Source organism: Xyrauchen texanus, chromosome 16, assembly GCF_025860055.1.
Source record: "Xyrauchen texanus isolate HMW12.3.18 chromosome 16, RBS_HiC_50CHRs, whole genome shotgun sequence".
NCBI lineage: Eukaryota > Metazoa > Chordata > Actinopteri > Cypriniformes > Catostomidae > Xyrauchen > Xyrauchen texanus.
In genome coordinates, this window is record NC_068291.1 from 40,088,502 (window position 1) to 40,110,660 (window position 22,159).

Sequence of the window (22,159 nt, forward strand, 5' to 3'; positions counted from 1 at the left end):
CTTGATTTAATGCCTCGCCCTGTATTATCATTTCAATGGATAGCCTACTTTCATTATTCAAATGTAAATTTGTATCCTCACAACACCTAAAGTAGCACGTACACAGTATTGTCACGTAGTGGGTTACCTGACTGGATACGGAGGTTTGTCATAAAATATATGTATATTTTTTTTTTTAGAGATTGCTGCTGCGGTTTTCCATTTGCAAGTCAGATGAATTCTTCTAAAATGTATTTAAACGATTGTATTCTTTAATGGTGCACAAAAAAGTAAGACAAAAAACGTAATACGTTTTTCAAAAAATTTGAATGCGATTGATTCGAGGAATCGGCTTTTCGAGCCACCAAACGGCCCCTAGAGGAAGACAAGTTACAGTCGCATAAGAACAAGTTGTTATCTACCCACGTGTGCCTCCCAATGGTTGAACTAAAGTGAACTGAAGTGGGGTTACCCGCCCTCTGAAGCGCGACACACATTCTGCACGTTCCACATGCGCTTCAGCTGCGCTCCGCTCATGGACCCCCACTCAGAGCACCAATAAAAGCCACCAGAATACCACTGACAGCTTCTGTTGAGTAGAGGTGGCATTATTTAACAGTGTCTTGAAAGACGAGCTTGTGACATTAGATATCACTCTGAAAAACTTGAACTTTCACGATTTGAATGCATCAAGCTCAAGCCAATATGCCATTTCTTCAGCAAACACTGGATACGCAGTTGGAAAGACTAGCTTTGGAGCAGGTCGTGCCCGCTCTATTGGACCAGGGCTTCTTTTTCGTGGACCATTTTTTGGGGGAGATAGCGGGACATATGGTTTTAGGTCAGGTCAAACGAATGCATAATTGCGGGCTCCTGAACGACGGCCAGCTGGCGGGGAGAAGCAGTGGAGTTTGCAGGAGAAACATCAGAGGAGACAAAATAGCCTGGGTTAATGGGACCGAAAAGGGCACAGAGGCTGTGAATTTCTTATTACAACTCATAGACAAGCTTATTTCTCTATGCGTCGAGCGACTGGGCAAAAGAATTCGTGCAAGGTCAAAGGTAAGCATCAATGTTCTTTCAAGAGCTTTAAAACGAAGTATGTGCCATTGAAGTTTCATATAAGTTCTATGATGTAAAAATATATTCAAATGGCAAGAAATGGATTGTATATTTAATTTGAATTTCATTCCTACATTTTCATAATTGACATTTCTAATTTGAATATACATTAATAAACATTATATTATCCCTCGCAGTACATACATAGTTACGCATCAGTGTACTTTCCAAGAGCTTTAAAAATGAGAATGTATCAGCTGAAAAGTTTTATATAAATTTTAATTATAAAATGAATTAATTGCATACTTTTTCCTTATTGCCACATGCATATTTACTGTATATTCAAATAGTTTGTTGATCGGAAATGTGAACGTTTATTCAGATATATTTGGCATTTCTAACTGATTGAATGTACATTAATAAACATTACATTTATATAATCCTTAACACATCACAATGTACATGCCCATAAAGAGTTAAGCATCAGTGCACTTTCAAGAGCTTTAAAATTAAGCATTGTAAGTTTCATAAGTATATGAATAATATAATTAATTGGCAACACCATGTTACATTTCCTGAAAATGAAATATCTTGGTCATAATCGTTAGATCATTTGTTAATATACACTCAAAAAGTTAGAAATGTACTGAAACTTTGATTCATATACATACCATTTTAATGCATTTAAACATTTAATATATAATGTGCAACATCATAAGTGTATATTCATATAGTTAGAAATGGAAAAATAAAATGTAATTAATATATTTTCATATTAAGGCAATATTTATAAACATGTACTACATACATGTACTGTACATGAACTACTGGATCTGACAAATATTATATAACGTTATTATAAAGTGTTACATAATTATGCAAACACTGCCTTTACTGTGTCTGGTGATGAATGGCAATGATAGGCTTTCAGTTTCTGCTTGTGAACAGTACGTGACTCCTCTCACTGCACGGTGTACACTGGGTTAACCAGAGGCACAGTGAAGCAACAGGATGTTAGCGAGGCACTTTCACCCTGGTCAGTGGCAGAAAGGGAATTTTATTCTCGAAAATGTACTTTGGGTTGAAAGGAATAGGCTCGGGTTTCTATTAAGCAAAACATTTACTTGCTACCCTTTACAAAAACTCCTATGTTTTTTTTTTTTTCTTAACTACTGTAATAACCCAAAACCGGTTTCCTAATTTTATTACTATTACACCCCCAAACTTAATTTCTTACAGACATACATTTCTTCATTATACAGTTGGTAACAATTTATAATAAGGCTCTATATACACTAACATTAATATATGTGCATTAGGTATCATTATGAACTATTATTTGCCTGCATTTATTAATTTTGGTTAATGCAGAGACTATTTAGCAGAGATGGTCCACTTCTATTTAATTGAATGAGAGAAATTGGTCAACAGATGTAGAACAGAAGTTCCGCCTTACAGGTAAAAGAGCCAATCACCTTTTAGATACAGGCATCGCCTGTCAATCAACTCACTAACATGCTTGTGCATTAGACTATACAAACCAGGAAAATGTAGTGTTTTCGCATAATATGAGGTAAAGAAGCACAATTTATGATTCCAATATTATCAGATTTTATTGCCGATATGAAATATGTTCTTTGATCGTAAACTTGACCAACAATGTTTTATTTTTTGGTGTCCCCCCATTCAAGTAGAGGAGCTACACTGGCATGATATAGCCTCCAGAGAGCGTTCCAAAGATGGCCGACAGTGGACTGACATGCTAGAAAGACTTTGGTTAATATTCATTTATAAATATACTGTTGTTCATTGTGCATTAACTAAGCTAATGTACACTTAAAGAACTTAAAATTTTAAAAATGTATTAGTTTACATGGAAAGTAACATTAACCAAGATTTATAAATGCTGCACAAGTAATATTTATTGTTAGTTCATGACACCTAATGCATCAACATGTTAACATATAGAACCTTTTTTGTAAAGTGTTACAAAACAATTTTTATAAACCGTAACAAAAGTGATGATGGTCCTGACATTTATCATATAGAAAATAGTAAACAGTCAATTAAGCATAAACAGCATTAAACAGGATTATGCAAAGATGAAAAAACTAATTGTTTTAGTGCAGTTCATTTCCTTAAATATACTCTTTAAGGAGTAAAAAATAAAGACTATTAACATTTCAAATTTTAGTGTTTACAAATGTTTTCATATTGACTGTAAACATGTGGGCATATAAGGCTACGTGTGCTAAATCAGAGCTCTGGATAGTGTAAAGTGATTTAGATATGGGGTTAAACTCTGTGGTGCTGTAGACTCACGTGCAACACGTAGCATTGTCATTAAACCCTTGCTGTGCTGGCTGCCGGCCAAGCCTGCTCTCTTTACACATGTACGCACACACTCATGCACGCACACACTTCCTCCTGCTCTCTGTGCAGCTGCATGTTTACATTGCGCTATGACGGCAAACTTGCGTGTGCACTCTTATTGTGGGAATGTGATCATGATAAAGACTTGTCTGCAGAAATGTAAACATGGGCACCAGTGACTGTTGCCCCCAGTGTGTGTGTGTGTGTGTGTGTGAGGGTTGAGGAGGGGTTGACAGGGGTCTTCTGGGAGGATATAGAGAATGAAGTGCTTTGTTTTGAATTCTAAAATAGTTCATTTATGATAGTATGTGATAGATTCTGCATTAATAATCATTCCAGCATGGAGCTGATTTATCATGTGAGCTTTTTTAAAATTTTGTTTTTTATATTTTATTAAAAAGGCACATGTGGTACCAAGATCCGAAAACTGTGAAGTTGAACAATTCCTTAACAAGCCATTGAGTTTAATTTCAGATAGTGAAGAAACCTACTGATGGTTGAATCTAGTTGTTTGCATTGTTGACATTTTATTTTTTTTGCAAAGTTGAAATGGTTTTATATAGGGATTAATCCTATTTTTGGAAACCATTTGGGTATCATTTCAGGAATACTACCTTAGTGGGTAATGTTACTCTTCTAATGAAAAAAGTGCCTAATTGTCTGTATCAGTTACTAAATGCTTCAGTACTTGAAATGCTTGAAATAAACTAGCCTAATTGTTAGGCATAGCTTAATGTTTTATTTTTGCTATGTTTTTCATAATAACCTCTGCAAATCACAGATTCTTAGTTTTGGAAGTTGTTTTTTATTTGTTTTTATCAAAAAGTTTAAAAGCTAACTGGATAAAGGAACTGAAACGGAGAGGTTTTAGAAACTGTTTTAGGATCTGCCGAGTTGAACTTTACTTTTAGACAAAATCTGAATTTATGGGAAACATTTGAGAAAATACAATTAAATACAGATTTTGCATTGAAGTTTTTGGCACTAAGATGGGAGACCCCACTTTGGGATAGTGAATTAGTTAAATTACTGATTTTACGAAAGTAAAGCTGGCAAAGATACAGCTGTGAACAGACTATTTCCATCCCAATAAAACACATTTTTATTAAAACATTTACAAAATATTGTTCTGGTTATACATTGAAAAAATATATATATATATAAATATAAAAAGAGAATTCTGTGGTCAAGTAAATATACCACAAAAGATAAAGTACTTTCTACATAGAATAAAATAGTTTAAGAATGAACTTGAAATTTATTATGTATTAATCCTAAAATGGAAAACCTTGTCATATTTCTTTGTTAATTTTAGTAAATTTCACTGGTAAATAAATTAAGTACATTTTACTGAACTTTTTGAAGCTGGTGTTCCCAGCTTGTTTCTATTGCCAGTAATGCAGGGTGATGTCTCATAGACCACTTAGCATGCATTTAGTTTCCTTTCTGTATGTCATTTAGTACAGGATTACACATATGTTTGTAAGGGGAAAAAAAACACACACAAAAACATATTCGAATATTTTTTGCATATGTTTATTTAGGCACCATGCATATCATATTTGTAAGAAAATTTAATGAATTAACAAAAATGTTCAAGTTACATTTACTCACTTTAATCAATATAATGTCATAAAATTAAGTAGATTTGACATAACTTTATACCTTTAAGATTTACTTTGAAAAAAAATATTTTTTGCATGCAGTTTTTCGGTGTAGTTTTCGTAGAGTGCTCTTTTTGTAAACTTGTTCTTGTCTTTACTTGTTCATGAGGGGAAATGCCATTTTTTGACATTACTCAACAGAAATGTAATATGATTGGTAGCAAGGCTTAGTATGAAGTATGAACTAATACCTAGTATGCGGTATGAACTAATTAAATAGTTTTCATTTTTTTACCATTAGTTAACATGAACAATACTTTTACAGAATTTATTATTCTTGTTTAAATGTTAATTTCAACATATATGAATACATTTTTAAAACCAAACGTCGGATACGTTTACATTTATTAATGCACTATGAACTAACAATGTTAATGTTAGTTAATATAAATATAATTGTTCAAAGATTAATAACTGCTGTAAAAAATATTGTTAGTTCATGATACTTAATGCATTTACAAATGTTAACCAATGCAACATCATTGTAAATTGTAACTTTTTTTGTTTTGGTTTGTCACAAGTTTGTAATAGATCTATCAAGCGAAGTTAAATGTGCCTTCTCTTTCAGGCGATGGTGGCTTGTTATCCAGGAAATGGAGCTGGATACGTGAAACATGTAGATAACCCTAATGCAGACGGTCGCTGTGTCACCTGTATTTACTATCTGAACAAAAACTGGAATGCCAAGGTAGACCTTTAGTCTATTTTTTTTTTTTTTAAATGTAATTTATGAAATATTTATTGTATTAATAATTGATCGAATGTACCTATGTTCGTAGGAGCATGGGGGAATATTAAGGATCTTTCCGGATGGGAAATCTTACGTGGCCGATGTTGAACCCTTATTTGATCGACTTCTGCTTTTCTGGTCTGATCGAAGAAACCCTCATGAAGTGCAACCATCATACGCTACGAGGTATGTGCATGTATTTGCCTTTATATTATAAAATGAAATATGCTATCAGAATCAGGCTAAGTAGTTTGTTTTGTGTCACAGGTATGCAATCACTGTGTGGTACTTTGATTCAGAGGAAAGAGCCGAAGCAAAAAGGAAATTCAGAGACCTTACAGGTTGGTTCAGATCAAATGTTCAAAATATTCATTAGTATCAGTGGTGCACTTAGCAACATTTTAGTGTGCATCATGTTTTTCAAAAGTATTGTTCATTTCTTTAGGGGTTAACCCTTATTTAAAAATGTCTAATTTAACTCAGTCTAATTTTAAATGTCTGATTGTTTAAACCTTCATATTTCAGCCACATCTCAAGAAGGCTCCTCATCTTAACATACAGACACACCAGACTTTCTCCTCTATGAGGATGTTTTTTTTTTGGTTTCTTTTCCTTTTTGTAATGCTTTTTGCACTAGAGGTACCCCCCCCCCCGCCCCCGCCATTTATATTATGTATGTGATTTACATTGCTTGAATACAGTCCTTAAAATCAGAGAAGAGTAATTTTTAGTAACATGCTGCTAATATCAAGAAGTTTTTTTTACAATGTGAGATTCTTTGTACTAATTAATGGACTATTATTGTATTTGTGTTTATTGTTATCAAATTGTTAAGACACTTTTTCAGAAATATATGGCTTTCAAAATATGTGTATAAAAGAACTATACAACTAGATGACCTTTGTATAAATATAACGGTAGTATATTGTTCATATAAGAAGTTTGTGTTACAAGTACATTTTTGTTATATTTGGTATTTTTGTGTTTATGGTTATTGGCACATATTATTTGTATCCTCAGTGAGAAGATCTTTTTAACAAAGAAAGGAAACATAAGAATTTGTAATTGCCTTCATGGTCGGTTGATTTGAACTTGTAAATGTGTGATTATATATTTACAAATAGATGCTTTATTATTTTTTAATACCATCATTACATTTGAAACCACATGACAGTTTGATATTGAATGAGACTCCCTTAACTAGAGATGCTTATAGAAGTTATTCTGTACTGTGTTCACAATAGTGTTTTTTGTTGTTGTTGTAAAGTATAACATTAAAACACCATAACTTTTGAAGCACTTAGGGTAATGATATTGCTTTAAATGTTCGGTCCTAGTGTGTATCATGTTGAATTTACCAGCTTGCATGCGGGTCAGCAATGCTGCTCAACCACACTCTTGGATTGTATTGGACAGTTGTTTATACCACGTGAAGCATTATACAATTTGAGCAAAGTAGAGAAACATCTCTGCTGTTTCTTTATGTAACACCATTCCTGGACATTAACTATTAATTATGTGTGCAGTTTGGCTGATGTACTGTACACCAATTGAGTTTTGACATGGTAAAATTAAACCATTTGAAAAGTGCTGTTTTTGATTATTGTCTAATTGTGTTTACTTCATCGTCTAAGTAATAATGTATTTCCATTGGCGATAACAAAACGCTAGATGTCGCTATTTCCTCGTGTGAAACTTATTAGACTTTTATAGGTGCATAGGATACACAATGAGGCCAACAAATCTAGACGTTAAAAGGGATTTAAATCATGTACTTACCCTCAGTTACAAACCCGTATGACTTTCTATTTTCCTTGGAAAACAAAATGAGATGTTAGGCAGAATATTAACCTCAGTCACAATTCACTTTAATCACAAAATTGTAATTTTTGGGTGAACTATCACTTTTACACAAATAATAGTGACGATATTACAGTAAAGCAGTGTATAAAATGTATGGCGATATCCATTTACCTGTAGACTTAACGTGATGCTGGCCGCCACTGATTGATGTGAAACAACCAGACAGAAACATACATTCCAGGAAGGCTCACTTTTACTTAAGTATTCACCCCCTTACATCCCGACTGGATGTTGCCACTCTTTAGAAAACCACTACATAGCACAAATAATAGTGTATAAGTACCATTAACTAAATTCCAAATACACTACAGATGTATACTTCCGTATAAGTGCTATTTGATGTCATTAAACATCGAATTATCACCAATTTTATCTCGCGTTCACAAATACTGATAAACTTGCTCCGTCTATTTTCAAAATTGGCGCCAAATGACAGTTAATCAACCGACAGTCGCCTCATACAAATTCACTCACAAAAAAGGTGTAAGTGATTTATTTTTAATTTTTATGGAATGGTATGCAGGAAATGTTCCTTCTCCCTGAAAAATAACACTGAAATTAGTGTCCTGAAATATATCACTGTTACTCAGTGACAGCTCTAGAATTTGTTTACAGCAAACACAGCCAATCAGAAGACTTTGATGTGCTTTCTGCCTGTCAATCATTGTGTAGTAGTTGAAGTAGAACATTCAGTGTTATATTCAGATACATAACGGTTGTTAGCTGAGGGCTATATTTGGCTACTGTTGTGTTTTAACAACCATGAGAAGAATCTCGAAGAATGACGATCTCAACACCATCTTTGGGAGGTGGTGTTTTGGAACGAGGGGGGCGTGTCTAATTCTTGTTATAGACAGATAAAATCGCTTACAGCACATTTAAAGGGCACTCAGTTATTTTGTTCTTGTGCCATCTAGGACTTGCAGTGACAAGGATTAATCTAATTGCCATGGTTAGATCAATGTGATTTCTATACAATTTTTGTTATTATAATTTTTTATTAAAAATAGGCCTATTAGGTTATGGGTAACTGCTATCCATAACAAGGACAAAGTAGCTGGATTTCCACATTATAGCAATATATTATTGAGTATAATAACAACTAATAACAACTACTGGTTAGCTGGCCTTAGCTAGTCTCCCAGCCAGAGCCGGCCCAAGGCATAAGCGAATTAAGCAGCTGCTTAGGGCCCCGTGGCCACCAGGGGGCCCCCTAGAGAACATTTTTGTGATACATTATGTTAATGGACAATGGTAATTACACAAAAATGCAATATTAGATTTATAGTGTTCGAATAATCAAGCATTGCCAATACTCAATCGTATTGGCGGCACAGAGGGACCCCCAAATCAAATTCTGCTTAGGGCCTTGTAAAGGCTTTGGTCGGCCCTGCTCCCAGCCTATGTATGGGCTGCTGGCTGGTTTTAGAGGAGTTTTGTGTACTTTTAAGATGGACAACTGGTCTCCTTGCTAAACCAGCCGAACAACACAAGCTTGGCCATGCTGGTAGACCAACTTACATTTTTAACCAGTTAATACAGGGTGTTACAATAGTAAAACTTAATTCTATGGTATCTTAATAGTTTCTGATACGAATGTTGCATTTAATAATGTCAGCTAAAAATGAGATAATAATTCTGAAACATTCAAAGCATTTGAGGAATTATGGTATTCTTACAGAGAGGTATCCTGCCATTCACAAGGAGATCTCAAGTGTTCATCTCACAATTAGAACATACCTGCAAAAACAAAGGTAAAACTTCAACCAACACTGTTAAAAATACAATGCAGCACCTGGAGCTGATGTATTGACTGTAGTTTACGACTTAACCACTAGATGTCACTCTTGCCACACTGAATTTCACAGTTCAGATGAATCACTTTATAGGCTCCAACACATAAATCTCATATATAAATAAGCAATCTCATAAAATGTGAATATAACATATTTCTAGTTGCTCTGTCTGTCTGTCTCTCTGTTTGTCTGACTGTTTTTGTTTTTGAATGACAACACAAAAACAGATAATTCCAGATCTAAAATCTGATTGGATCAGCCACTTTCGAAGACACTGTAAAATAAAGTAATTAGCCACGAGAGATGCTTTACAGTGATTTTACCATGGGTAAAGAGGGTAAAGTCACAACGCAAAGTGGAAAATGCTATTGCAATCTGATACAAGAGAGGAATATTTAAAAAGCACTAACATTTATTATTATTATTATGAATATTATATTACCAATTCTATTATTAGTAATTATATAATTATTATTATTACTATACATTTTTATATATTTATTAAAATAAATTATTTTTTAATTATATAAAAAATAAAAAATATTTAAAACAATTATTTTTTTTTAAATCTGTCTGTCTGTCTATCTGTCATGAATTTAAACCATGCCTGTCTCTGATCAAAATCAGGTTAAATTGGTTCAAACAGTGTATGAACATGTTCAGTAGATGACAGACAGTTCTCTCATATTCCTATAGGCACTACAATGTACTTTTTGCTGTCCTAATGAGATGGTCTTTGCTATATAAACACACTCTGATTTCCAATAAGGACTGTATAGGGGAGATGGACAGCTCCAGTCATTAGGGAGGATTCAGGTTTGGGCCTTTTCAACACCTCCTCCTTCTCCATGCACTTTCTCTATCTCACTCCTGTGATCTATCATTCATGGCCTTCATTTAAAATTGCGTAAAATATTTAAAGTTGGTTGGATTTCTTCAGTGGGCTTCAGCGGTGACCTCCCCTCAGTGCCTGAAGTCAGGGGAGAATAATATGCAGCAGAGGGAGAGAACAAGAGAAAAACAGGGCAGATAGGAAAGGTGAAAGGGAGAAAGTGAAGGAAAAATATGAAGAGCAAGTGACAGTGTTATTTTGCACTGAACAAAAGCATGCTTCTACTTTCAAAAGCAATGTAGCAGTAATAGTGTTGAGTGTTGGCATCTACTGTCTATGCCAAAATCTAAAGAAAACCTACTGCATTTGCTAAACCACCGCTGAGAAAAAAAATACAAATAATTATTATCATAGATTTCAATGAGATTAAATAAAAAACAAATGGAGACTTTTGCTTAAAGGGTTCACCAAAAAAAAAGAATCTCATCATTTACTCACCCTCATGCCATCCCAGATGTGTATGACTTTCTTTTTTCAGCAGAAGACAAACAAAGATTTTTAGAAGAATAACTCAGCTCTGTTGGTCCACACAATGCAACTGAATGGTGACCAAAACTCCAAAAGCTCCAAATAGGAGATACAGTCAGCATAAATGTAATCTGTATGACTCCAGTGGTTTAATCAATGTCTTCTGAAGAGAACAGACCAAAATATTCTCCTTTTTCACTTTACATCTTGTCATTGCAGTCTCTAGGCACTATCATGATTTCAAGCCTGATTACACTTTCTTTAGCTTTTAATCATGATCACCAAGAAGACTGCTGTCAAGACGTACAGTGAAAAAAAAAAAGAGTTATATTTTGGTCTGTTTTTACTCAAAACCAACTGGATCACTTCAGAAGACATTGATTAAACCACTGGAGTCATACAGATTACTTTTATGCTGACTGTATCTCCTATTTGGAGCTTTTGGAGTTCTGGTCACCATTCAGTTGCATTGTGTGGACTAACAGAGCTGAGATATTCTTCTAAAAATCTTAATTTGTATTCAGCAGAAGAAAGAAAGTCCTACACATCTGGGATGGCATGAGGGTGAGTAAATGATGAGAGAATTAAAATTTTTGGGTGAACTATCCATTTAACTATACCTAAGAAAAAGACCCCAGTAATATTACATGTGTGTCCTATAGAGTTACAGAATAAACCTCAGTAACGTCAGTGTCGGGGATTACAACTACTGACAGAAAGATATATTGGCCAGGCGATTCATTGGCAGATTTTTGGCCATTTTGAGAATACCATTAACCTTCTTAATGAATAATAAACGTATTCTGTTTTAACATATTTTAAGTGTATTTTGAGCAATATAAACATTCAGTTTTGTGAACATCTCATATGCTATCAACATTTTCATTTCAGCGTTCAACTCAACCAATGCTCATCAGATTCTTCCAAGACCAAGCGATCTGATCTAAGCTCTCCACATGAATTTTATAGCTTTATACTCTTATTCTGTCAACAATCAAAGTCACAAGACTCATTATCATTGAAAACAAAATAAAAAATCTAAAGTAAAACACTATTAAAAGGAAGCATTTTTTCCCTTTTATTTAGCTTTGCTGTAGGAAGTTACAGTGATATCAGTATAGTAGAAGACACATATTGAAATTTTCCTGCTAACTGAATAATGGAATAACATATCAGAAATACCCGTGAGAATCTGTCCAATGAAAAGGAGATTCACTCAGCCACTGCTAAAACATGTCGAACTCAAAGGCCCTATGGACACTGTACAAGTGTATTGGATTGCCATTTATTGTGTATGGAAGTAAAAGATAGCTGGGCTACATGGGAATATTTTGATATCCCCTTACCTGAAACCCATTGGTAACAAAAAAAAAAGGCATCAAATACTGTATGTGCATTAACCAATATTAAGGACCAGGGGAAAACATAAAAGGGCAAGTAAGAACAGAAAAAGCAGTAAAGGAGGAAAGCAAAGAATAATCACTGATGTTCGGCATTCACTTATGATGAACAGAATGTAAAAGAAATTATGCCAGATAGTAACAAATCCAAGAAAAGTTTATTATGAATATGGCACCTGTAAGATGGTAAACAAACTGTTACAGAAAGACAACCATGTATGACATGTTGCTTTAACTGATGAAAACCTACAAAAGTATAAAATAACCCTGTTGTAAAATGAAGTATGTACATTTTTGAATTGCAGCATTATTCATGGTAAATGAACAAAAATGGTGTTTAAAAAAACCAAAAAAAAAACAAGCCAGGCACTCAAAGTTAGCTTCAGTTAGTTATGTTTTTTGTCTTTTCTTCTGAAAAAACAAAACCAAAAAACAAAATAAAAAATGTACCATAGTTTTTTCTTTTTAATATTTTAATTGGTTTGTATTTAGAATTTATCACACTGTTAACACTGATATTAAGAGAATCCCCTTTCTCCCATATTCTTCTACTTGGCACCAAGTTCCTCATAAAAGAATCTGTATAATTGTACAAGAAATAGTTAAAAACACAGACACAGTCTTCACAGGTAATGAAGTGATTTCTCATATTGTAATTTTAAACACTATTTATCTGACAGCAGCTGAGATTAGTTTAAGATTAAATCACCAGCAATCATTTTGACACAACACAGATACATTGAGACAGCTCGCCCGGCTGTTCGGTCAGTTACATATGGGTGTATTTCCTTGTCCACAGTGTCTGTTTTGGGAGCTGCCCCTAAATCCCCCCCCCACCCTCCGTCCCGAACGTCTCTGCTCTACGTACAAAATGCTAAAATCTAGGATCCTGTTAACCTGCAGCGGTGACGCCAAGCTCTCCTGCAATCGTTCCAACAGCAAGTCCCGTTATCATTTTTAAAAACATATTAATATCATTACCTGGGTTTGAGTAACAACACATCTTCACAGAAACCACAGACACAAGTTTCCTGATGTCGGGGGGGGAAGCCTGATTCAGGTAAAAAGACAAAGGCTCCCTCTTCCCTTTGCTGGACAGACTAAAAAACACTAAACATCGACAAAGCCGTTGGACCGAACAAAATCAAGTAAACCAAACAATCAACTTAGTAAACATGCATTTCAAAAACACCTATAAAAATAGATTTTATAGTGCGAAATATTTTTTTTTCATCTCTTTAGAAATCTTTAAAACTGTTTATTGTCCTGAAATACTACCGTTATCTTTTAATATTTCCTGTGAGTTGCAGGGTCCTTGAAGTCAACAGGTTTGGTGGAAACCAATGAAATACACCCAATGCACAAGAGAAGCACAAGGGACTCTGGGAATGTTTCACATCTGAGGCTTTTAAGGTTCCAGTCTAGTAAATGCTACTTCAGTTTGTTTTAATTCCTCGTTATTTTGGAGCTGGAAACTGCAATCCCAGAATTCCTCAGTGACAAAAAAAAAAAAAAAAAAGCTCCTTTAACCTTTGAGCTAGTTCAGAGTCTTTTATCTCTGAGAAGAAGAGAGAGAGATCTGTAGACTACACGACAGCAAAGCAATAGCAGAAACATAAGAAAGTAATACATACAAAAAGGAAGCAGCAAAAAAGGTGACACTACATTGGAAAGGCCACCACACAAAATCCACTAACCTCCACTGGTTCACTAAGACTGCAAGGGGGTCGGACGAGAAACAAATGTTTCCCTCGTCCAAGCCCGGACTAGCACAGAGAGGACAAAGGACAAAACAGCTACATTAGCTCAGTATATACTGCATATAGTAACACACACTTAAGTTGCTATGGAGACTGACAGCCAATGACACTTACACATTGTACAAGTTTACGGTTATCACACTGCGTAATAGATGACTCGATGGACGGCTGCCAAAGGATAAAGTGACAGTTTTCTTCCGTTTTATTACTTAAGCATTTTTTTAAACATCAAATCACAGTGTTTTAACACCAAACTGTGAGAGCAAAATTTTTTGGCAACATGTGGATTTTTAAAACATTTTTTGATTGAAAATGCATGTCCATATTACAATCTCCGCTTGATATGTGATTTTTCAGAGAGAGTAAAGGGTAAAGGGTTGAAGGGTAATCGATTTTGGGAAAGACACCAGGCTTGTAAGCTAAAGAGGGAGCGTAAACGTTGAAAACTAAAATTAATAATTAAAAAAAAAAAACACTAAAAAATTAAGGATAGCTTTGACCAAAGCCTGTTTAACATTCATCTTCAAGTGATGCAAAATTAGCCTCAGTTGCACTGAGAGATAGAAAGTAATGTTCTGTTAAATGTAAAAAATTATAGTTTTCTATATCCCTTTTCTGACTCAATTAGATTGAGCAAAAGTACCCTCCTGCGCTCAATGGTGATTAACCAAAATCAAAACCAAAACAAAACAAATCTGTTAGAGGTTTGACTATTCTGTAGAAAAGCTCACAAGCCGCCATTTGTCTGAAGTTCCTGAACGGTACCTACATCAGCCAGCTGAGTGAGTGTAACTCAATGATAGCACCATGGATCTGCAAACAGAAGATGGAACTGGAAAAATCTCACACTGACCTGTTCCATGTCCTGGGATTTTGTAGTAACATTCTATTCACAGGTCGATACCCGGCTAAAATTGCTTTTTTTTTTTTTTAAATGCATGATTTGCAAGTTAAGTTTGAGCTCTAAAAAACAAAGAAACATTATTTCTAAAACACTATTCCCCTTTTAGAAAGAACAGTATAACCTTCTGAACAACATCAAATAGGGTAACATCCTTTTGTCTGAAACAATCTCAATCACATCAAGATACAATTAGAAACATGAACAGCTTCTTTTCTTATTAATCTTCTTTTCAAATACCTTTAAGACATCCTCATGGGGATGTTACATACTCAGGACATATATCTCACCGCAGAGAAAACACACGCTACAGTGCTACGAATTCCCTGTGGCTCTGAAGGAACTCTTTACAATAGAGTTGAGTCTGTTTAGAGAAACTGTCATCAAGAACTTGTGAGAGAGAAGAAAGAGCAAGTAGAAGAGATAGAAAGTCACAGGAAGAGAAACCATTCATTTCAGATACACAAGCTCAATTGCTCAAAATTCAAAGTGCTGAACATCTCACTTTTCTCCAACTTTGATACAGTCTTTTGCCTCATGAGTGTCTTTTGAACACAGTTGAACACAGTAATATGGTCTCAATGTTTTGCTTCAATCCTCCTTGCGCTCCAGAGTCTGTGTATTGTGGATGCCGTTGCTGTAGACAGGGAATGGAAGCGTGGAAAAGAGTCCCTCTGCCGTGGTGAAGACATTGGCAGCTGGCATCTGTGTGAGCCCAGCGCCGCTGACCGCACCCCCAAACGGGGTGGACATGTTGAGCCGGTGCACATGATGGTACAGCATCTCCATGGGTGTCTTGGGGTCTATGCCGAAACCTGGCCCGTTGACGTCCACAAAGTTCACAGCGGCATGGGCGTTAGGCAGGAGGTTGCCCTGCATGGCCAGGCTGACATCTGCTGGGGCGTATCGTATTGTTCCAGTGGTGTAGACTCGCGGAGACACCGTGCTGGTGGCGGCAAGTGTGCCTGTGACTCTCTGCACCAATGGAAGCACCACGTTGCCTGCTTGTAACCTCTGCAGGGCTTCTAGGTCACTAGAGTATAGCAGGGAACTAGAGGAGGTGGGTGTACCCTGCTGCTTGTCCCGCGGTGAGGCAGAGAGTGGTGGGGAGAGGGGGTCTGCGGTGGTGGAACTGGAAGGAGGAGCCAGGCTTCCCAGAGTTGCACCGGACACAGTGGTCTGGGTGTTGCTGTTGGTACTGCTACTGTTGCCATTGAAATTGGGCTTTCTATTGCCTCCTCCACCCTCGGCACCAGGTGGAGTGAGGACAGAGTCAGGAATGGAAACCTGCAGGCCAGCAGTCTGGGGGGAAGGGAAGGTATCATGGGGTTTTGTCATGCTGTAGGGGGACTCGTTGCGGGAGATCTCTCGGTTAGGTGGGTAGTTCCAGATGCTGCTGTCGTTGTCGAAGTTTATAGGCTCCGACATCTCGGTCTTGATCTTGAGCACAGAGGCACTGGTTGGGGAGGGTGGGAGCAGGAGGGGAGGCTGGTCTCCGAGGGTGGGGTCCAGGCTGCCAGGGCTGGGAGAGACAGCGGCTGAGGGAGACAGACGTAGGCGTTGGCAACTCCCATCCCATTTCTGCTTTTTCCTCCTCTTCTTTCTTTTCTGGTGTTTACTCATTGCCGGCCTGCTCAGCTCTTCTCCGCTGTTGCAATCCTTCACAATTTCATCCCCCTCATCTTCCTCTGAGGAGGAAGAGGAGTGCGAGTCCTGCAGTTCTGCTATCTCCCCATCACCATAGCGCTCTACCTTTATGTGTAGGCCACCCAACCGTGCCAGATGTCCTTCTTTGTGTTCGGCTTCGCAGTCGGACGGTTCCAGACTATCCTCACTGTCCTGATCCTCTGGATTGCTGGAACTGTCTCCTTCCTCCTGTCGTCTCATCTCCTGCTCTGGTGGCCGACCTGTCTGTTTCTTACTGTCCGACTCGGGGTCCTCGCTGTTCTCGGATGATTGGTTCCCTTTGCCATCTGACTTGGAGTTTTCATTGTCTTCTGGGAGAAAAAAAAAGGTTTAGAGGACATGTCTTTAAATACACTTTCATTTCATTGAGTTCAGAGAAATTTTCAATGGTCTTCAACATTTTACTTGGTACAACAATCAGTTCAATAAGCAATATCAAATGTTTTAGGTTAAGGTATTAATTTTTTGTTTAGACACTTGGAAGTGCTCCAGTTGAATTACTGTTTTCATATTACTGAATCGATTATGCTTCCTAAGCACAGGACAAAATTATTTGTTGTTTTATTTTTGGCAACAGCATTAGCTACTTGTGAAATATATTTGGTGAAGTCCAGTTAGTCATTAGTTAAGTCATGAACAGACCAGAGTGACCTTGATAGCTTCATGCTAACAAGAACAAGACATGCTCACTCTAATACATGAATCATGAATCTACACCTACACATCAAAATTACATCAAAAGGTTTTATTTCCAAAGTACATGAAATTAAGTAAAGGAAAAACATTTTCAAAGCTGTGAGGCAAATACATCTCACAGGCATTTGCCGATTCTGGCCTTAGGAGGAATGTGCACTAGAAGAGAAAGACAGTGAGATAAAGAGAGAAAACAACAGAAGGAGGAGAAGGCGGGGTGTAGAGAAGATAGGTGTGGGAGTGTGAAAGGAGAACAGGACATGGTTTGGTCCAGCTGCAGCTGGCACAGACTGTAACCTTTGTGATAAAGGCTGGCAAAAGGCTTGGCAGGCAGAGATGCCCAGGGGCCAATATGTTGGCACTTTCCCCAGACTGTCACCCAGTCTTGTTCACTACACAGCCTCCACAATCTCTGGAATCTCACTACATCTTCTTTTGGAATGTATAATGTATATCTTCAACTGGCTGAGGAGTCTTAATTGACTATTTACACCAGTTTTAGGGACATATCAAAAACACCATATTTCCTTGTCCTACATAATTTCCAGAAATTATTGAAATGAAGATATTTTACACTGTAAGAGCCCTAACATGAGACATTCAAATTTGGTTAAAAGAAACCTTTCAAGTGAGCTCTATACAGTGTTACTTCAATGCGCCTGGATTGTGATTTTGCACTTTGACTATATGTTAAACAGAATTGCACATTGTACGTAAGTTGTCCTTTAACAGACACTTTTATCCAAAGGGACTTGCTGGACACTTATGACAAGGTCATTCCCCCTGGAGCAATCTAGGGTAAGTGCTTTGCTCAAGGGCACAATAGCTCATGGACCATCGACCTTCATGTTTCCAACCCAGATCTTTATTCACCACCAACCCCAGAAAAGCATTGTAATTGACCCTTTGCTAAGCCCCACCTTAAAAGCATTTCTGACCAGTCCTGTCTTAGCAACTGTTGCCCCGCCGCCATTTTTCTAACTTTCAGTGCGTTAATGAGAATCTATTGGAGAAATGGGTGTTTGAGTATTTTTAAGCTGGATTTGATCAAAATGATCCAAAATTGTTTTTTTAAAAGATGTTGCTTTGTCACTTGTAATAGTGACACAAGGTACCTAGAAAGGATACATGCAGTGTTTTTTCTTTCTTTTTAAAATAATCTTTAAATAATTATTGAGAAGAGCATACAATTGATTAAAGTGAGTAATTTCTCATACCCATATGAACATGCATAACATCAGCTAGGACACCCACATTTGCTCCAATGTAAATTAAAGCTAATAACTTAACATAAATGAATGTATGTATTGATTGATTCAGGTCTTAGTAAAGGCAATAGTAAATAAAGAGTTCACAGCATCAAAATGAGTGTGTTATGAGATGATATAAGCAGTTCTGTTCACTTACATTAATGTTATCAGTTGTGTAATTGCTATTAAATGACACTGTGGCAAGGCGGAGGCTTGATTAGCCTGATAAGGGACCGGGTGTGTATAATCATGACCCGGCCCCGCCTGCCGCCCTGCCACAGACACCTTTCGCTTTTCAAGTGACTGTGGTAATTGTTTGCCTCTTTTCTGATTCATAGTCTGCAAAGTTTTCAATCAAATTTCTGTGTCATTTAACAATTTATTTTACAAACAATGTCAGATAAATATGATTTACAACGTCACTCTACATTTCAGCCCACGTAATCATATTATCCATTACGTTTATGAGAATATTTAGCCAAAAAAATGCTTAGTTCATACCAATCTCCCATTCATTCCTATGGGGAGTTCTGCAGAGCTTGTCAGAGCTAGCAACTTTAACCAAGGTGGGAGGAGCTTAGCGAAAGGTCAATTATATCAGTGTTTCCACCAGGATTCTGTGTTCGCAGCAGCGGAGTCCTCATCTCATTCAAATTACATGCAAAAATGTATTATTATTATCATCATTATTATTATAGTTAATGCTCAATATTATTGTTATTATTATTATTATTATTATAATAATACAATAGTAATGTATTTCTGTAACTAAATCTTAACTTGCAAGGTGCAATGCTATGTGGTCTGGTTAAACCAAAGTTTTCTAAACTGTTTAACTTTCAGTTTGATGGAAAAATTAAGGAAGTTGACAAAAGCTTTATAATGTGCTTCTCTTCTCTGCCTCTGTCCATAAATACCCGGCGTCATGGCATGGGGTTACTTAAAATTTGTATAGTTACTTGTAGCATATTTGGAAATACTTAAATGTGAAAATAAAGTGAATCTGAAATGGAGCTCGTTTGTTACATGCACAAGATGGAAATGTTGAGCGTGCACAGAACCGGTCTAGTTCCCTCAGAATCGTGCATTCTCTCTTTGCAAGGGGCAGAGGCCACTTGTTAGACCAGAGTTTCCCGCAACGTCTTGCTTTATGAATGTTGTTGGAGTCCAACACATACAGGACAATGGAATAGAAAGTTGCATGTTCTATGTATTATTTTGCAGTGTCCAGTGTTTTTCTCATGACGAACCTCAAGCGCACATCATCGCAAATGTTTTTACTTTTATATTTGCAGTGACGCTGTAGATTCAGTAGTGGCGCAGCGCCACTGCTAACAGTAATTGAGGAAACACTGAATTATACACTAGTTTGAGGCATATTTGTGATTAGTGACGTAAGTGGTGGTACCCTACCAGAGTGCTCCTTGGAGTCTGATTCCGAATCGGATGTTTCTGAGGACTCCGACGCTTTCTCTGGCAGGTTGGGTAGCTGTGCAATATCCATTGGTGTGTCTTTGTACTCAAGATTACTGTCCATAAAAAAAGCAACAAAAAAGCCAAAGTTAGGAGATAGAAGTCATTCACTTTGCCAGTTGAAGATTATTCATAGGAGTGTGAAACATATTTCATTTTCTTCTCCTATTTATCCAAATCCACAGAGCTTCCTAATGATCTCTAAGTCCACACCCTGAACCAAAGAACGCAATAAATTACACTGCAGCTTGAGATGACAGTGACATATTTGGCCTTCATCACCTTACAGAACTATTACAAACTCTCTCAAGTAAGAAATACAGAATTTACTTGTGGCAGTGCAGGATGACCACATCAAAAGCAAAAGAATTTGGGTTTTTATCAGAGTAAAGGACTCCTTTACCTGAGAACATAGTTGACCCAGATGATGTTCTTTTCGTTGGCATTCTTGGCATTGATTGCAATGGTGGCACTAGACTGGATCCAGATATAACCTCCGTTCTTTTGAATCCAGCGGTAATACTTTGTGACACACTGACCTTTATTCATCACTATAGAAAGGTGAGAGGAGTGTATACAAGAAGAGAGGAAGGACATAGAAAAGGAAAAGATAGACAAAAAGAGGTAAACACATGAGAGGAAGGAATAAACGTGTGAATAATGGATATTTCACCTGAAGATCTTGGTGGCAATATTAAATAAGATTACATTTTCACTTAACAATTTAAAAAACAACAATGATAATAATTGTAACCAGGAAAAGCTCAAACCAGTCCATTAGGCTATTTCCTTTGAAAGAGAAACTATTCACATTTTGACCATTACAATTCATTGATCCAGCAGAGGGTGCTGTGACTGTTTGCTTACTTCCCCCTCTTAGATTGTGTCCTTGTTTGAAGCTACTGATTTGAAGATTCTGTGGCAGTTGCCATAATTTGGGCTAAATTAAGCACTAAATGGTGATCTCAAATAATGTGAATTTGCATTAATCATTGTTCCGCAAAACAGAAACTGTCAGAATCCAAGCGTGGTTGTAAATTCAGATTCTGGGTTTAATTACATCTACAAATGGCTCTTTCCATAAAAATAGTCCATTGAGAAGAATGATTTATATAAGAATAAGTCAAGTAATTAAAATCATTACAGACTAATAGCATTGTTTAAGAAGCCATCCCAAAGGTTCCCATAATTGACTTTAGTTCACTCGACTGCTTCTGTACCAATACATGTAAAACTAAGCCTTAACTATAGAAACTTGAGACAAAAAGCAGAGTGTTGTTTATCTGACATGGCCAGTGGGCATACCCTTGCTCTAACCTTCAAGTTCACATGCCACTGACAATCTGCAGAAAAGTTCTGTTTACACTGACTGCATCTAAACAAAAGTCTGTGTTAAAAAATGTAACATCTGAAATTACAGAACTGTTGATAAAAGATCAAATCAACAACTATGGTGAATATTTATATAAAAGGAACTTCTACTACAATAGATACTATGGTAAGAAGAGATATTATATTTTTTTGAATGGATGTTTATTTTAAATTACACAGCACAAGATAGATTTCTCCATTATTTTGCTACTTTATGCACTTTTGTTTTGCACTATTGTCATCAAGCAGCTAAGCAACAAATGCTTTGGTAATACAAAAAGTTATGTGTCATGCCAACAAAGCACATTAAAGGAATATTTCATATTATCTAATTATTTACTCACCACAAACATATCCCAGACATGTATGACTTTTTCTTCTGTAGAACACAAACAAATATTTTTAGAATATTTCAGCTATGTAGGTCCATAAAATGCAAGTGAATGGTGATCAGGGCTGCACTGGTAATATGGCATACCGGCATTTTCCCAGTGGGCCGACGCACTTTGGGGCCGATCAGGGGATGACTGGCTAACATGAGAACGGAGGGGTCTGGTGGGTCAGCCAAGATAAGCTAAAATGAGCCGCCGCAGTTATGCAGTTGCTATGTAAAATCCCGGGCCGATTTCTCTTCCAAGTCCAGCCCTGATGGTGATCTGCACTTCAAAGCACAAAAAACGCAGACGGTCATAGAAAAAGTAATCCATACGACTCCAGTGGTTTAATATATGTCTTCTGAAGCGATGCAATCACTTTGGGCGCGAAACAGATTAATATTTAAACATTTATTTTACTATA

At 36.6% G+C, this 22,159-nt stretch overlaps 2 protein-coding genes across 2 annotated transcripts in view; one reads left to right on the top strand and one right to left on the bottom strand.

The window, feature by feature from the left end:
- Window positions 1-476: 476 nt before the first annotated feature.
- On the top strand, window positions 477-7,399 carry LOC127657337 (prolyl hydroxylase EGLN3-like). The gene is made up of 5 exons (XM_052146077.1): window positions 477-1,041; window positions 5,647-5,766; window positions 5,858-5,994; window positions 6,076-6,149; window positions 6,334-7,399. Exons 1-5 carry the CDS (start codon window positions 664-666, stop codon window positions 6,360-6,362), a joined length of 738 nt encoding a protein of 245 aa, XP_052002037.1. The 5' UTR covers window positions 477-663; the 3' UTR covers window positions 6,363-7,399.
- A 5,680-nt stretch (window positions 7,400-13,079) lies between these two features.
- The window catches only part of LOC127656553 (neuronal PAS domain-containing protein 3-like), a 375,215-nt gene continuing 366,135 nt past the window's right edge, over window positions 13,080-22,159 (bottom strand). The window contains exons 10-12 of the mRNA XM_052144935.1: window positions 20,394-20,541; window positions 19,931-20,046; window positions 13,080-16,885 (exon numbers count right to left, since the gene is read on the bottom strand). Coding sequence (XP_052000895.1) covers window positions 15,480-16,885; window positions 19,931-20,046; window positions 20,394-20,541 — 1,670 coding nt within the window. The 3' untranslated portion in view covers window positions 13,080-15,479. The remainder of the gene's footprint in view (window positions 16,886-19,930; window positions 20,047-20,393; window positions 20,542-22,159) is intronic.